Below are 19,234 nucleotides of genomic sequence, written 5' to 3'. Positions count from 1 at the left end.
GCCTGTGCGGCCGCCCCCCCCCTCCCCTGTAGTTAACTCATTGGTGGCCAGTGTGGCCGGCCCCCCTCCCTCCCCTGTAGTTAACTCGTTGGTGGCCAGTGGGCCTTCTCCCCTCCCTCCCCCTCCTAATTAAAATCTCCCCCCCTATCATTGGTGGCAGCGGAGAGTACCGATCGGAGTCCCAGTTTAATCGCTGGGGCTCCGATCGGTAACCAGGACGCTACTGCTGTCCCGGTTGCCATGGTTACTTAGCAATTTGTAGAACCATTATACTTACCTGGAGCTGCGATGTCTGCGTCTGGCCGGGAGCTCCTCCTACTGGTAAGTGACAGGTCATTAAGCAATGCGCCGCACAGACCTGTCACTTACCAGTAGGAGGAGCTCCCGGCCGGACGCAGACATCGCAGCTCGCAGGTAAGTATAATGGTTCTACAAATTGCTAAGTAACCATGGCAACTGGGACAGCAGTAGCGTCCTGGTTGCCATGGTTACCGATCGGAGCCCCAGCGATTAAACTGGGACTCCGATCGGTACTCTCCGCTGCCACCAATGATAGGGGGGGAGATTTTAATTAGGAGGGGGAGGGAGGGGAGAGGGCCCACTGGCCACCAACGAGTTAACTACAGGGGAGGGAGGGGGGGCCCACTGGCCACCAACGAGTTAACCACAGGGGAGGGAGGGGGGCCCACTGGCCACCAACGAGTTAACTACAGGGGAGGGAGGGGGGCCCACTGGCCACCAATGAGTTAACTACAGGGGAGGGGGAGGGGCCGGCCGCAATGGCCACCAATGTGTTAACTACAGGGGGGGGGCTGCCCCCTGCTGTTAAGCAGCACCTGCCAGGCAGCAGGGGGCAGTCATGTATACAGTTCTCAGTATATTCTAACCTGAAGCGTCCCCATCACCATGGGAACGCCTCTGTGTTAGAATATACTGTCGGATTTGAGTTTCACGATGTAACTCAAATCCGACGGTATATTCTAACATAGAGGCGTTCCCATGGTGAAGGGGACGCTTCAAGTTAAAATATACCATCGGATTGGAGAAAACTCTGATCCTATGGTATATTAACTCCTGACTTTACATTGAAAGTCAATGGGGGACGGATCCGTTTGGAATTGCACCATATTGTGTCAACGTCAAATGGATCAGTCCCCATTGACTTGCATTGTAATTCAGGAAGGATCTGTTTGGCTCCGCACGGCCAGGCGGACACCAAAACGACTTTTTTTTTCATGTCAGTGGATCCTCCAAAAATCAAGGAAGACCCACGGACGAAAAAACGGTCACGGATCACGGAAAAACGGAACCCGTTTTTGCGGACCGCAAAAAAATACGGTCGTGTGCATGAGGCCTTAATCAGAATGTTTGAAATATAACAAAATAATATAAAATATTATATATATAATAAACAGATAACATAAAGAATAAAACAGAAAACCAAAAAGCATTCCAGTCTTTGGGAAGGGAGAAAAATGATGTTATTTTACTGTAGATAATCCCATACAGGGTCCTAACCATATATTGCTTTTGCAACTAAGCATCTATCCAATATTTCTTAAAAAGGAGCAATAAAAACAGATTTTGCAGTGTGGTCCCTTGTACTCCACTCAATCCAGTTTATGGATGAAGGGGTTTGAAACTGTTAACTAATTTAATACGGTCAAATTTTAAAATGCAGACACTGAGTATTATTGGAACAGTATTGATGTAGACACACAGTTCCCCCATTTCAACTTTGATACCCTGAAGATGAACAAAGATGGGAATATCAAGAAAGAAAATATACAAAAGGACTACGTAATTACATGAGTGTAGGAGAAAAGAAAGATAATAGAAGAAAATTACAGGGTGACAGGCAGAAATAAAGATCTTTCAGTGTATTATGTCATGTGCGTGAATATTTCACCCGCACAACCTTTTTAATATGCCAAGCCTTTCAATGGACTGGTAAATATATGACAAAGCAATTTTCTATCATTTAAAATACATGCAAATAAATAAATCCTCAATCAAAGTGTCACAACAAACCTGGTCTTTGTGTAGAGCCCCACCAAATGCCCAGATACAGGCAAAGACAAAATACAACTCGTATAGGTCTCTGGAAGAGTCATGAGGAACATTCTCCGGGGTCAGTAGACAATCAAGAAGAGAACACAGTGTCTGTAGTAAATGGATGACACACTAATGTTATTATACAGACAAGTAATAGTCAAATATTTTATGAAAAGTAAAAATACATTTCTGCAGAATCATTCACAGTAATTTTCCTCACTTTGATAGATAATTAAATAAAACATAATTAGGTTTACAAGTGAGAGGAGGTGTCAAACAATGACAACCTCTACCGATATGCCCGGTTATCACATCAAAGCGCTGTGTTGAGATCCTCTTCTATGGGCCAGAATGGAGAGACACACTATGAGAGCATCTCCCATTCTGGCAGACCTGAGCTATCCTTGTATTGCATGGACAGGTGGCCTCCATGTAGGGGCGAATTGGCCATAGACCTAACAGGAAAATTTCCCGGTGGGCCGATGCTCATGGGGCCACCAAAGCCCTCCTCTCTGCCACTGGCCAGGTACATAATGGGCTCTTAGTGGCAATTAACCCTATGAGAATCACAAACTCACCAGGGACCACACATGCCCTCTGAATTCAACTGCTGTGGCCCACATCTCACCTCGTAAGCCCCCTGCTCCATATCTAAATCAGAGACAAGTGGGAGGACAGAAAATGGCTATTGATGGCCACAACAGAAGGAGAGCTTTTGGGGTAGTATATTGTGCTGCTCTGTAGTATATGGTTCTGCTGGGACAGTTTTTTGCGCTATGGTGTTGCTGGCCCCGGCTATTTGGGTTGCCCCACCTGCTGTCAATTTGAACACTGTTACAACATCAGGCCACTTTTAGGTTTTTTTTCCAGGGCCACCCCTGCATCCATGTAATAGTATATTTCCCCTGCAGCGGCTGGCTAACTGCCAGGAATGGGACCTGCGGCGATCAGCTGATCACTGTAGTGCCCCCATCACTGTCAGATTGTTGTGTCTGGTGGCACCAAGAAGTGAAGAGGACCTGCGAGTGGAAATGATATACAGTACTTTCCTTTTTTTTCTCCAGTTTTGGGTCTACATCAGTAGGGGTTTTGCTTTTGCATTTGAATTAAGGATAGGGATTTGCTCTGGAAGGATCTGCTTTAGGGTCTGAATTAATTTTAGATGTCTGCACTGGGGTCCAAATTCATTTTAGGGGTCTTATCTACTACTAATAAAAGACAACATATTTACTGTTGGTGTTCAGCTTGGACATCAACCTGACCAGAGACCGAGGTAAGTAGATCTTTACTAAAACTAGTTTAGTACCCATGGTATACAGCAAGCAGTGTCTACAGTTATAAATGAGGATTGTAGCTACAGTTCTAGTGCAGGAGACATTCTAGTTGCCATTTTGACCATTTCAGTTGCCATCTGGAGCTCTGCCCTGCTTTTTTCTAAAGTAAATTGCATCAGGCCACAATGCAACACAGAATGGTACGAAATAGATGATAAAGTTGATAAGACCCTTTTAAAAAAATGATTTGATTTTCGGCATTGCACCATTAGCAATGTCTTCCTGTGGGCTCATTTGGATCCTTAAAATTGGTTATCTCAGCCCAGAAAGTAAAGCCATATCACTATGAAATGTGATCACTTTTTGATCAGTGGGGTTTTAACCTTTAGGACCTCCACTGATCCTGAAATTAAAGTACTGGATTGCTAGTTTGGCAATAGGGCCTCCACAATATTCTTCACATAAATGAAGCTGAGCTGCGGTGCATGGACTGGAGCTCCACGGTACGGGGAAAACCTGTGAATGGGCTATAGCTAGTATCTATCTAGTACAGGGATCAGCAACCTCAGGCACTCCAGATGTTCTGAAACTACAACTCCCAGAATGCTCCATTCACTTCTATGGGAGTTTTCAGAACAGCTGAGCATGTTTGCATACTGGGAGTTGTAGTGCCAAAGGTTGCTGATCCCTGATCTACAGCAGTAGCTAATATCCTAATGCTATGCCATAGCCTCATATGTAGATTGTTATTAGGAACCACAAAATTAGCGAGAAACCATATTTAGAGCTGCATGTATCCTATCGGTGACTTCCGTTCTGCATCTCATTACATCATACAGTATAATGCCTACTTGGTGCACAGATTTTTTTTAATCAAGAAAACAACCACCTTTGCCCCAGCGGATTTTGTTACTAATATTGAGGAGGAACACGTGTCTATCGTTTAGATTTACAAACACATCTTCTTACCTGAACCATACTGTTCTCTGAAATGGGTGTTATGGTTTTAATAAGCCCCGTCCTGAACTGCTCCAGGCATGGAGGCACATACTTGTCAAAAAGGATGGTGAGATTGGCTCTCTCTGTTTGGCTACTTCTGGTATCTATCCAGCTGGTCACATACCTGCAGCAGTCAAATAAAAGACTTAAAGGAAATGTATCACAGATTTTAGTTTTTTACTAATTAAACTTAGATATTAATAAATAATTTTTCTAAACTATTCTTCATTTCTGATGATAGACATTTTATTCTATGGTCTGTACACCATTAGATTGGTGGTCACCATGCCTGAGCTGCTCTTAACAGCATTCAGAGAAACACATGGACCATATGAAACGGTCGTCTGGAGATGTTCACTGACTCTATGGGAAAGATTTCTAGGCATGTTCTGCGACCTGTGCAGGGAGGGGAGGAAGTGAGCAGTGACAATTGTGGATCTGCATTATTTATATATAACTGTTATCTTATATTGTAATCCTGCCTGTGATGATAATAAAATGATTACAGAAAACTGATCTCTACAGAAGAGGGAGTGTCAGCCTATCATGAGGCTCAATGGCCAGTGTGAAACGTGTAAGACTGCTGGGTTTCCTTTTAAATATATTAATGTGGAAAAAAAAAAAAAACATGTACATCAATCGTAAAGCATTTTTAATAAAGATCATTTAGACATTTAGTTGATTTCCAGCCAAGTAAAAAAAACATACATACAGCTTCAATTTAACACAATGGTGATGTTTGTCTTCATTCTGAGCCATCTTATATTTGAAAGTGAAAGCTTTCCCAAGAAATTACTGAGTCAATATTTTTTTTAGATTATATTTTATTTACACAGTTAATTGTTTTATAAAATACTTACGGATTCCAACCCAGATCCTGGGGGTTGACATAAAGAATTCCTGCTCTAGAAACAGTGGCTGGAGTTGCAGTCTTCAAATGATGAATTTCAAAAACTAGACGCATTGTAGGAGTCAGAGGGATTCTTTCGTTGCTCGCAAGCGTCAGGACCTTCATATAAAACATAATATATGTATACATACAGTATTATATAATAATTATATATATATATATATATATATATCTTACCCATCTCCCTTCCAATTTAATATGGTATTAAACTGCATTGAAGGGGTTGTCTGCTTTATTTATATTGATGACCTATGCTCAGGATAGGTCATCAATATCAGATCGACGGGGGACTGAGACCCGGCACCCCCACTGTTCAGCTGTTTGAAGAGAAGGGCGTGCTCCTGCAAGCGCTGCCTTGCTTTCATTGTTTACCTGCTCGCTGTCCCAATTGCAACAGTGAGCAGGTGTAATTACAAGTAAGGCTGAGTTCACACTTCAGTTATTTGATCAGTTATTTCCATCAGTAATTGTGAGCCAAAAGTGGTAGCAAAGCTTTGCTCATTTAAGCGCAGCACATCCCACTGTGAGACAGACATCAGCTCTTGCAACCCTGGTCTGGGATAGAGTGAGTGGTTCTACTGCAAGCCGTCAGATACACATATTTATCTCATTATCTGACATATTCCAGCACATGATATATGAAGGGGAGCTCGTCTGCACTGGGTTCGTGCGGTGAGCGGATGGACACAAGGCGCAGTTCACAACCCAATTGAGGATACAAAGTATTTTTGATTTTTTGTTTGGTAAAGACGACGCGTGGATAAAATGTTTAGGTTTGTATATACACTATATTATCGACCTTTGTGTTTTTCAGACTTGATAAAGGGGTCCTGCGTACCCCGAAACGCGTCGTCTTTACCAAACAAAAAAAAAATAATACTTTGTATCCTCAATTGGGTTGTGAACCTTGTGTCCATCCGCTCACCGCACGAACCCAGTGCAGACGAGCTCCCCTTCATATATCACAATACGCACCAAAGTGGCAGCTTGGTTCCTGCCCATGGTCAACTTGGACGAAATTCGGCTGCACCAACCAGAGGCGGCTCTAGACTTTGTGAGGCCTTAGGCGAAACTCGAACATGAGGCCCCCACGAACACAAGATATGCAAGCGCTAATAAAGATTAACTACAAACAAAAACACTTGGTATAGTATCCTTAGTCTGTCTATTAGGCTACTTTCACACCTGCGTTCGGGGCTCCGCTTGTGAGTTCCGTTTGAAGGGGCTCACAAGCGGCCCCGAACGCAGCCGTCCAGCCCTAATGCATTCTCAGTGGAGGCGGATCCGTTCAGAATGCATCCGTCTGGCGGCGTTCAGCCTCCGCTCCACTCAGTGAGCGGACACCTGAACGCTGCTTGCAGCGTTCGGGTGTCCGCCTGGCCGTGCGGAGGCGAGCGGATCCGTCCAGACTTACAATGTAAGTCAATGGGGATGGAGCCGTTTGAAGATGACACAATATGGCTCAATCTTCAAACGGATCCGTCCCCCATTGACTTTCAATGTAAAGTCTGAACGGATCCGTTCAGGCTACTTTCACACTTTTTTCTAAGTTTTTCTAAGTTATAATGCAGATGGATCCGTTCTGAACGGATGCAAACGTCTGCATTATAGGAGCGGGTCCGTCTGATGAAACATCAGACGGATCCGCTCTGAACGCTAGTGTGAAAGTAGCCTAAGGCTACATGTCCCCCTCCATGAGGCTGGCAGCACATCTTAGGCTACTTTCACACTAGCGTTCAGAGCGGGTCCGTCTGATGTTTCATCAGACGGACCCGCTCCTATAATGCAGACGTTTGCATCCGTTCAGAACGGATCCATCTGCATTATAACTTAGAAAAACTTAGAAAAAAGTGTGAAAGTAGCCTGAACGGATCCGTTCAGACTTTACATTGAAAGTCAATGGGGGACGGATCCGTTTGAAGATTGAGCCATATAGTGTCATCTTCAAGCGGATCCGTCCCCATTGACTTCCATTATAAGTCTGGACGGATCCGCTCGCCTCCGCACGGCCAGGCGGACACCCGAACGCTGCAAGCAGCATTCAGGTGTCCGCTCACTGAGCGGAGCGGAGGCTGAGCGCTGGCAGGCGGATGCATTCTGAGCGGATCCGCCTCCACTGAGAATGCATTAGGGCAGTACGGATGCGTTCGGGGCCGCTAGTGAGCCCCTTCAAACGGAACTCACGAGCGGACACCTGAACGCAGGTGTGAAAGTAGCCTTACACATCCTACCCCCCCCCCCCCCCAAATTGCACGGGTAATTGTGCTGCCAGGCCAGCCTCATGGAGGGGGACTGAGAAATGTGCAATTGGGGGGGGGAAGGGGAGGGTAAGATGTGCTGCCAGGCAAGCCTCAAGCCTCATGGAGGGGGTTTAGGGGACTGAGAAAGGCCCCCCCCATTGCACATTTCTCAGTCCCCTAGACCCCCTCCATCATGAGGCTTGCCTTGCAGCAACATCTTACCGCCCCACCCCAAATGCACATTTCTCAGTCCCCAACTTATTCTCTCTCTTAATATCAGATCAGGCGACAGCCAGGGAGGAGGGGTACAGCGGCCAGCAGGACAGGGAGTGGGAGCTGAGCTATGAGCTGAGCGCTGCGATTGGCCATCGCTACAACATAGGAGAAAGAGACGCCGGCAGGCTCAAATGGGTGGAGCCTAACTATGACTTTACCGGAGCCTGTAACCGGAGAACGGAGCGGCGCCCGGGGATAATAGTAAGTGCAGGGGGATCCCTGGGCGCCGCTCTCCATGTATGTATATTCAGTTTACATACTTGATGCTGATGAAAGGTCCTCTTTAATCACTATATTCCAGCACATAACAGTGTACTATTGAGTAGCATAAGTTGTCTTTTCTGCCTCAGTTTACATCATGAAATGAATGATTTTTTTATACCATATATAACTGTAACAGTCAGTGTGTGCCATGATTTCAGACACCGCTGTGTTTGATGTCTCTATGTGGTATCGCGTTGTTTTGTCCTAATTTTCATCTAATTCTGCCCTAGTGCCTATATTTATAGGTGGTCTTTGATATTGATTGCCCTCTGATGAATCTGGTACAAGAGGAAACGCGTCAGGGCATTCTCAGGAATTAGTGAGGGGTAACTGTTATTAGTCAATGTATTATTGATGCTTTAAAGAGCGTCTCAGGGACAATTTAGGATAGGTAGGACCACGGAGTGCATCCACCATTAGGGTGCGACTCCGGGGACAGGGTTTAGGATGAGGGAAGGATAGGGATAGATATATAAAAACCTTCTCCTCCCCCCTCCCTGCCCAGCTCTCTATTGTTTCATCACCATTTTTGTTGTTGGTATAATTGGGGCTCATGTTTGTTAATACTTTTATTTTATTTTAGATGTAACATTGATAAAAGGTTAATTTTATGGCACTTTCAGTGAATCTAGTAAAGCCTACTCAGAGATAAGGTGTAATTATTGGATCTGCACCTGTTCTTTTTTTTTGACCCGCACCTGGTTTTGGTTCACAGTAACTGATGGAAATAACTGATCAAATAACTGAAGTGTGAACTTAGCCTAAGCCATCCCATTCACCTCAATGGGATGGATCATTCTTATACACTTGAATAGGAAGGAAATGTCCCACTGAAGTGAATGGGACGGCTTGTAATTACACCTGATCACTGTTGCGGTTGCGATGGCGAGCAGGTAAACAATGAAGACAAGGCAGCACTCGCACAGAGCACGGCCATCTCTATAATCAGCGGATACTGATTATCTATCCTGAGGACTGGTCATCATTACTGTATAAATAAAGCAGGCAACCCCTTTAATCGTAACCTGACAACATAATAAACAGTATAGTAAATTACTAAATAATGTACTTAGTAGAGCGTAAATTTGTGGACATCATTAAGAACATCTATTGAGTTGGCCGGAGACACTTTACTGACTATTTCACAGTCTTTAATCTATGTAAGCTAAAAATAAAGGCATGTAAGGTATTAGGCTCCCAGGGGCCAGAACCCAGCTGATCTGATATTGATGACCTATCCTGAGCATAGGCCATCCATATGAAAACCTCTTTATAAAAGACAGTCTGTCAGCAGCTTTGACCATGCAAAACTGCTGACAGTGCTGGGTAGTAGCTGGGGAGAGCAGGGAACTCGCAGGAGCAGAACCTGTCAGAATAAAAGTTCATATTTACAATATTCCTAATTATAAAAGCTCCACTGAAGTTCTCTAGTACTGTTCTCCACAGCACTTACCTAGCACTGTCAGCAGTTTCACATGGTCAGAACTGCTGGCAAATCCCCTCTAACCTTTATTATTTATACTACAAAAAGGAAACTGAATGCTCACATACATCAAGTAAACCTGCAGGAATGCAGAACAAAAAGTAAAGGAAGAAAGGTCACCCACTCTGTTCCATCCCTAGATTACACTATTCCTAAAAGGGTATACCCACCTAAACAAGAGCGATCCCATACAGGAACCCAACGTAATATGCCTCAAGAGGTCCCTGGTAAAGAGCACCATCACTTACAGGATATAAGCAAACTGGTGAAATATAGTGCAACTAACACATGGTCATCATATCAACTATGAGAGAACTAGGAGGCAGTTCTTATCAATAAGAGAATACAATGTCATATCCACCAAGCTATGATTATTAAGGCTTCATTATATAAGACAAAGGAGGACACAACAAGTCCCATCCAGATGTAGGCATCCCAATGCATTCCCTACAGCAAAAGCCACAGTTCATCAGGTGGCAAGAATATGGCACTTGTCAGGGTGGATACGAGTCTCTTGTTTAAGGCATTTAGGGATGAAACGGGGTGAGTTACTTTTTTCTGTCTACTCTCCTTTATTTCATCAAGCGTTTTTCACCTTATTATCATCCATTACTGTGTTCAGTGATTCAATCCACATGGGATCAATGTCTCCATCAAGCACAATCCACTTAGGACCATCGTGAGTTATGTTTGCCTGTTCTCTCATAAGATTTGAGAAGAGACCTGATAAAGGAGAGAAAAATCAACGTTGCAGTTTGTGCTTTGGCAGTGTGTAAAATGTCTACAAATGGTATTCATTCTCAAGGAGAGAAAAAAATAGGTGGTATTTTATAAAATTTTATTACACGTATTATTATATTGTTGGGGCTCTGGTTAGAAGGGACATCATTTGTGTGTTCCCCTGTTGATCTTCTATACAGATCCGTGTAAAAGCCCAGTAGATCGCTGACAGAGGTGGATTTGTATACAGGGCCGACACAGACAGCAGAGGGTCCCTGTGCAAAGAATGTGCCTGAGCGCCCCCCCCCCCCCTCCCCTCCACAAACCACACATACAGACATAAACATATACAATACGAGCATAATCCTGGAGGACCAAGGAGCATATAAGGCGGCACAGTGCTTTTGGCCAACAATGTCTCGTGCAACCAAGAATCACAGCAGCACAATGCTGCAATGCATTGAGTTAAAATGAACGGGGTCGCATTGTAACCTTCAAGTTTCTTACAATCACAATCAGAAAGTCGCAAGAAATTCAGCAGGTTGGATTTTTTGTGACTGTCGGGTCATGGCCCCATTTACTTTACTAGTTGCGGTGTAGAGTAGTGTTGCTTCAGGCTTTGGCTGCACAATGTGTGTTGAAGCCACAGCCACCTATGTGTTTTGCAGTTCGCAAATTGAGGATACGCAAAACACGGAGAGTGCCCGCGTGCGTCCTATGATAGAAAATGCAGATTGTTGTCCGCAATTGCGGACAAGGATAGGACATGTTCTATCTTTTTTGCAGGGCCGCAACACGCAGTCTGCTGTCTGTATCATTTGTAGCCCCATTGAAATGAATGGGTCTTTTTCACACATCCTCACAGGCACTCTCACATACACAGACCGTCATACATGTATGTACTCTCACATACACAGACCGTCATACATGCAGGCACTCCCACATACACAGACTGTCATACATGCAGGCACTCCCACATACACACACTGTCATACATGCAGGCACTCCCACATACACAGACTGTCATACATGCAGGCACTCCCACATACACACACTGTCATACATGCAGGCACTCCCACATACACAGACTGTCATACATGCAGGCACTCTCACATACACACACTGTCATACATGCAGGCACTCTCACATACACAGACCGTCATACATGCAGGAACTCTCACATACACACACTGTCATACATTCAGGCACACACACATATACACACTGTCATACATGCAGGCACTCTCACATACACAGACCGTCATACATGCAGGAACTCTCACATACACACACTGTCATACATTCAGGCACACACACACACTGTCATACATTCAGGCACATACACACACTGTCATACATTCAGGCACACTCCCATACATACACTGTCATACATGCAGGCACTCCCACATACACACACTGTCATACATTCAGGCACACTCCCATACATATACTGTCATACATGCAGGCACTCTCACATACACACACTGTCATACATGCAGGCACTCTCACATACACAGACCGTCATACATGCAGGAACTCTCACATACACACACTGTCATACATTCAGGCACACACACATATACACACTGTCATACATGCAGGCACTCTCACATACACAGACCGTCATACATGCAGGAACTCTCACATACACACACTGTCATACATTCAGGCACACACACACACTGTCATACATTCAGGCACATACACACACTGTCATACATTCAGGCACACTCCCATACATACACTGTCATACATGCAGGCACTCCCACATACACACACTGTCATACATTCAGGCACACTCCCATACATATACTGTCATACATGCAGGCACTCTCACATACACACTGTCATACATTCAGGCACACTCACATATACACACTGTCATACATGCAGGCACTCCCACATACACACACTGTCATACATGCAGGCACTCCCACATACACACACTGTCATACATTCAGGCACACTCCCATACATATACTGTCATACATGCAGGCACTCTCACATACACACTGTCATACATTCAGGCACACTCACATATACACACTGTCATACATGCAGGCACTCCCACATACACACACTGTCATACATGCAGGCACACTCACATACACACACTGTCATACATTCAGGCACACTCCCATACATATACTGTCATACATGCAGGCACTCTCACATACACACTGTCATACATTCAGGCACACTCACATATACACACTGTCATACATGCAGGCACACTCACATACACACACTGTCATACATGCAGGCACTCTCACATACACACTGTCATACATGCAGGCACTCTCACATACACACACTGTCATACATGCATGTACTCTCACATACACACACTGTCATACATGCAGGCACTCTCACATACACACACTGTCATACATGCAGGCACTCTCACATACACACACTGTCATACATGCAGGCACTCTCACATACACACACGGTCATACATTCAGGCACACTCACATATACACACTGTCATACATGCATGCACTCTCACATACACACACTGTCATACATGCAGGGCAGGCACTCTTTTACACTACATTACATATAGATCCCTTCCTCACCTCCTGGCTCTATATTGCTGGTTCTTGTGTCCTCAGACAGGCTCCTCCCTCTCTCAGTAGCAGGCTCAGGCTCCTCCCCCTCTCAGTAGCAGGGCTCGGTCTCTACACAGCAGCAGCCCTTCCTTCCTTCTAGCAGAGCTGGCTCATTGGAGGAGAGTCTGTCAGTGCTTTTAGACCAATCAGCTTTCCATCTCCTGGTCAATAAGGTTGGGTCCACAAGGTCCTATTTTTGATAAAATCGCGGCACAATGCAGTGTTTTTTTGCCGCGATTTGTTGAAAATCAGAACCTGTAGATCCAGCCTTACTGACCAGGATTACAGGTTTTAGTGCTGATTACACTAAAACCTACCAGCCCTCCTATGAATCAGCACTGCTATTCAGCCCCTGACCAGCAGATCATCTCTCAGTGCCTCTGAAGTTCAGGAAGGGGGCCCCACTGCAGCCAGCTACTTTTCTTACTGTGTGCAGTCTCAAAGTGGGAGGAGCTTACCGGCAACTCAGAAAGCTCATTTGTTAGTCACGATCTCCCCAGCGGGCCAGTCCAGGATGGGCCCCCTCACACTCTGGGCCCCTGTGCAGCTGGTTCAGTATGTCCGCCCCTGCATGGAAAGCTAGAGAAGGAACAGATCTCGTCTTCCCTGCAGCTCCACTACTTTCCTCTGTCACAGGGCATACCCTCGACATCATCAATGATCAATTAAGTTTACTGGCAACCTTCTAAAAGCCAGAAACAGCTATTTCTGCATTCAGGATCACGTAGCTTAAAATGAGCAGTGTGCTAAGTAGGTTTTCTTTATTGACAGGGAACCAATAAGTAGCACATGGCCACATGTAGTGCATCTGACCAAATTGTGCGGACTTTAATGCAGAAATGCTGCGGAATTGCTGCAGACTTTATCATCTGTTGTACTGCAAAGTGTGAAATATGCTTCAGATTTAAAATTTGCACCACATGTCAAAATACAGTATGTGTCGATTCCAGCGCAATGTGTAAATGCGGTAAAACTCCCAGCATTTACATTACATGTAGCTATACCCTCAGGGTTAATACTAGGATTGAGGAGCATGATATGGCTGGCCTTGATGAAACAATAAATTAGAGTTTATACCGGAGAAGTGCAGTGGAATTCCTGCTTCTCTTTTTGGGTTATCACAAAAATAAAACACCAACTAAAATGTTCACCTTTCAATGTCTACTTGTCCCTACTAAAATACTGCTTACTCTACCAGCAGCATGTTGTAGAGCCAACGGAGCTGAAGAGTTAGTGTAGCTTGTAACTTATCGACAGAGATCCATGCTCTTGTGATGCTGTGTGATCTCATTTAATAACTAATAGACCTCCTAGTATGACTATGCATACAGTGATAGCCTTCTATCAGCAAGTAGTACAGCCCACTGGACTCCGAAGCAAAAAAAAAAAACAGCAGGGATTTTATTCTATAAGTTGCATGTTATGGTGAATATTTTCTCACAAATCTATATATCAATTATGCACAGCTCTACAATATGCTGCTAGCAGATCAAATTGTCTGTGCACCATTATAGTTTTCCTTTAAGAACCAAGCCATATTTGTCCCTAAAGGAAACCAGTCAGGTTGAACCTGGTGGCTGTGCTGGATTCACAGCTACACTGCTCTTTACTGCTGTATAATGTCCTCCATGCTGCTGCTTATGACCGTGTGCTACAGGGAAATAGGGGAGCAGAAGATCTTCTGTGTGTGTGATGTGCACGAGTAAAATAATAGCAGCTAGTCTCTACCCACACAAATGGACAATTATAGAGCCTGCAGAGTGGAAAACTGGTAATGCAGGAAATAATTCAGAAAGTGTTATTCTTGAAATTCACACGATGGAATATTCTGTAAAGTCAACCGAAGTCACCTTATTTTTGCGTACATGTATGATAGTGTTCAATTTATATTAAGGATTTATTATTATTTTAACTGCTCTGGAATCTGTTAAGGCATATATAAGATATCCCCTAAGAGTCACTAATACTGGAAAGCCATAGAGGCCATTCTAAGGCCCAGGGCTGTCAGTATTTAACCACCAGCCCTAGTGATTGCAATGTTGGTGTTGATGGGGAGAGTACAAAGTGCACAATCTTCATCATGTACATGTTTGGAATCTTACCGAAATTACCTCCTGCTGATAATATACAAGTAAGTCATATTAAAGGGCTTCTGTCACCCCACTAAACCTTTTTTTTTTTTTTTGCTTACTTATAACCCCTACACTGCGATTTATGCCTACATAATCAAATTAATCATTTTGGTCCTGTAGATTTTGTTTAAAACATGCTTTTAAAATATGCAAATTACCTTGCTACCAGCAAGTAGGGCGACTACTTGCTGGTAGCAGCCGCATCCTCTGATCCTAAAGACGCCCCCTCCGCATTGTGATTGACAGGGCCAGGGAACGGAATCGTTCTCTGCTGGCTTTGCCTGTTAGCATTCAAAATCTGGCGCCTGCGCCGCGGCCGTACCTGTCTTCAATTGGCGCAGGCGCACTGAGAGGCGGTCGCTTGCTCGGCCGCTCCATCCTCAATGCGCCTGTGCCGATGACGTTACATCTACACCCGGCGCAGGCGCATTGAGGATGGAGCGGCCGAGCGAGCGGCCGCCTCTCAGTGCGCCTGCGCCGATTGAAAACGGGTACGGCCGCGGCGCAGGCACCAGATTTTGAATGCTAACAGGCAAAGCCAGCAGAGAAAGATCCCGTCTGCTGGCCCTGTCAATCACAATGCGGAGGGGGCGTCTTTAGGATCGGAGGATGCGGCTGCTACCAGCAAGTAGCCGCCCTACTTGCTGGTAGGAAGGTAATTTGCATATTTTAAAAGCATGTTTTAAACAAAATCTACAGGACCAAAAAGTAAGCAAAAAAAAAAAAAAAGGTTTAGTGGGGTGACAGAAGCCCTTTAAAGGGACACTGTCAGGCCTTCTGAGCATATTTAGATCTTTATATGCCCTCCTAGGTCTTGTAATAAGTTTCCCATTCATATAAGTATTATCCCTGTGCACATTGTAAAACGTGAAAAATAATCTTTATAATCACCTGTCAATCAACTGTCCTTTGTGCCCAAGGGGCGTTCTTTGCGCCGCATTTGTGCCCAGCCGCGCCCCAACTGCCGAATCCTTAGAGACGCCCATCTCATTAGAATTCACTTTGCTGGGCGGTATTTTTCGGTCCCCAACATTCGGAGATCCCGCGCATGCCCAATACGAAGTTACGGCAGGCGCAGTTACGCAGGCGCAGAATGGAGAGGCTAAAGCGGCCTCATAGAAACATAGGGGACGCAGGCGCGATGTGATCCCAGGCGAGCGAGGGAGCCGGGCGCATGCGCAGATAATGCTATTGAGGCCGATGACCGTAACTTCGTATTGGGCATGCGCGGGATCTCTGAATGCCGGGGACAGGAAAATACCGCCCAGCGAAGTGAATTCTAATGAGATGGGCGTCTAAGGATCCGGCAGTTGGGGCGCGGCTGGGCACAAATGCGGCGCAAAGAACGCCCCTTGGGCACAAAGGACAGTTGATTGACAGGTGATTATAAAGATTATTTTTCACGTTTTACAATGCGCACAGGGATAATACTTATGTGAATTGGAAACTTATTACAAGACCTAGGAGGGCATATAAAGATCTAAATATGCTCAGGAGGCCTGACAGTGTCCCTTTAAGGTGAAGAGTTAAGGACAATGGTAACTACATGATAGTGCTTAGTCAACGCAACACTAAAATTCTTGCCTTCCTCTGGATCAACTTGCAGGATGACAGGCTGAACTGGATGGACAAATAAATGTCTTTTTTCGGCCTTATGTACTATGTTACTATTGAAATATTATTTACGAAATCAACTATTTCAATGATAATTACCATCCTTCCACTCTCGTGTGCTGGGGTGGATAAAGCCAAAGAGTTCATCAGTGGTCACCGCTTTTGGATTTAAATCATTCCACACCGGTTTCTGTTTGCGGTTTACATATGTCCGGTTTAGTGTCCTTAACACCTGAACAGGTAAAAGTATATTAAAGAAGAAACAAAAGCCCTACCAATAGTTCAGATTCGTTTTATATTTTCCTATGCAATCCATTAATTTCCGAGTAGTTTCCTGATATAAATCATCAGTAATTACGAAGACATTCTGAGTAGAATGGAAGCAATTAAGTTATACAGACTGTAGTGTAATTAGTTGTGATGAAAGAGAATAAGTGCAGAAGTATTGTATGTGTGCAAGAAAAGAAATTATACAAATAACTGTCAGAAAGCCAGATCTCGAATGAAGTCACAAATTGCAGGTTAGGATTTTTCCACTTTTTCAAGGTCAATTTATCTGAAATTAAAATAGCTTAAGGTATAAATTGTAATTGTTCGCTTGTGCGGAAAACCTATGCAATGTTAATAACATTTACTTTTTAAAACCATCGAAACGACAATTGTTTAACTACTTCTATCCTGACGTGTAAAAGAGAAAAAAACAAAACAGGAGGAGCTTCTTGTGCAATACATAAAAGCGTATTATCTGGCTAATTTCACAAGTAACGTAAAGCAGGTATAGTTTGCAGACCGACATACAATATGTCACTTTTATATATATATATATATATATATATATATATTTTTTTTTTTTTATGAAACTGCTTCTGACTCTTTCGACAGAACAAACAAGTGAACTTTTCGGCCTTTTGCCCAAAATAATATTTCATCTCCTACCTTGCTTTTTCCAGTTCCTGCATTTCCAACCACAAAGACTGAGTGGCGCACAGCTAGTAACTCCTCCAGCTGGACAACCTACATGAAGACAGAGTCCACAGTGAACGACTACTGGAGATACGGAATATGACACATGGCTGAAACTCATTTCTAAACTTGACGCTGTTCGATTCTGCTCTGCTCCGAAACAGGCGCCACCTTTAAAAAGAGACGACATCCGCTGTACATGTACAGTGGGTGTCATCAAGGGGTTAATGACGAGAAAACTGTGGTTTGTAGTCATGGATTACAAATCCAAAAATCCTCCTCTCATCGAAGTGAATACAATTGCTTCCAATCTAGGCAATTCTCTGAGCCAAATGCACCAGCGGCAGCACAAGCTCTGCAATACTTTGCTACAATGTATCAGTCTGGGTCCTGGCTGTTTAGCTGACAGAGCGTTGCCTAGGCTAGATAGTGAGAGCAGGACTTGGTACCTACTAGTTTGTGAAGAAGAATGGTCTCATTCACCCACAGCAAACTAAAGATTCGAGGGTGGAGAGAAAGTTGTATAAGTTTTCATTAGTACAGAGGACCTGGCCGCTCTCCTCACATGTATACTTTTGTAAGTAATCGATTTGAGATCTCGTTATTTGTTCCTCTGTTATTCCTCCCAGAACTTTATAAACAGACTGACCGCTGGGTGTTATCAGTTGCACGGTCCACTATCTGACACAGTCCAGTCGGTGCAGACAGTGCTGGATTATGATTGGGGCTCACCCTATTGAGTTATTAACTTATTTTAGAATATCTAGGAGGAATAACGGCAGAACAGGGTTATAAGAAATGATGGTCCAGAATTGCTGTTTCATTGGGAATATAACTATTTGCTAAAACGGCAAAAGATCACTGGTCTTTTATTTATGTACACCCAATAAAATCTCTAACTCCTTCCCGACCACTAATTTTACAAGTGATGTACAGCAGCCCTAAAGTGGGCCTAAAGAATTTGATCAAAATATACACAAAGAAGTTCAAATTTAAAGGGATCGTCTCAACAAAGACAACCCCTTTCATGGAGTCGCTGTGCCCATCAGCACCGCTGCAAAACCATCTGGGGCCAGAAAGACAGACAGCTGCGGCTGTACAAGGAATGTAGTATTGTAGTATTATAAGCCTGCCAAGGTGACTGCCAGATAGAGGGAAGCCCCAAGAGGGGGAGCTCCATCTAAGATGTCTATATCCCCTAATAAGGCATATGCACAAGGGTTGCCTTAAAGGGAACATGTCACCATGAATAAGCAGTACAATCTGCAGGCAGCATGTTATAGAGCAGGAGGAGCTGAGCAGATTGATATATCGTTTTGGGGAATATATTTGGTAAAACTTGAATTCATTTAAATTCCTGCTCATTCTGGGCTTGACTTCACAGCCCAGAATGAGCAGGAATTTAAATGTACAAATATAACTTTTAGCGAATCTATTCCCCAAAACTATATATCAACCCGATCAGCTTCTCCTGCTCTATAACATGCTGCCTGCAGATCAGATACCATGTTTAAGGTGACAGGTTCCCTTTAATAATACAACTCCTTTAAATACAGAAGTATGTGGTTTAATTTTTTTTTAAAATATTTAATGTATTTATCCTCTATCTATCAGCTACAGTATTTTTTGGTAAAGGTAAGTGTGAACACATTAAAGATAGTCAGGTTTTGCATCTTTGTCAGTTTAAAAAAA

The 19,234-nt window shown here is 44.0% G+C and overlaps 1 protein-coding gene across 1 annotated transcript in view; it reads right to left on the bottom strand.

Moving 5' to 3' along the window:
* The window catches only part of DNAH11 (dynein axonemal heavy chain 11), a 303,358-nt gene that overhangs the window by 142,975 nt on the left and 141,149 nt on the right, over positions 1 to 19,234 (bottom strand). Inside the window, exons 40-45 of the mRNA XM_040433722.1 lie at positions 17,516 to 17,593; positions 16,679 to 16,811; positions 10,097 to 10,224; positions 5,189 to 5,337; positions 4,299 to 4,452; positions 2,032 to 2,163 (exon numbers count right to left, since the gene is read on the bottom strand). Coding sequence (XP_040289656.1) covers positions 2,032 to 2,163; positions 4,299 to 4,452; positions 5,189 to 5,337; positions 10,097 to 10,224; positions 16,679 to 16,811; positions 17,516 to 17,593 — 774 coding nt within the window. The remainder of the gene's footprint in view (positions 1 to 2,031; positions 2,164 to 4,298; positions 4,453 to 5,188; positions 5,338 to 10,096; positions 10,225 to 16,678; positions 16,812 to 17,515; positions 17,594 to 19,234) is intronic.

Source organism: Bufo bufo, chromosome 5, assembly GCF_905171765.1.
Source record: "Bufo bufo chromosome 5, aBufBuf1.1, whole genome shotgun sequence".
Lineage (NCBI taxonomy): Eukaryota > Metazoa > Chordata > Amphibia > Anura > Bufonidae > Bufo > Bufo bufo.
This window is presented reverse-complemented; position numbering and strand designations above follow the sequence as displayed.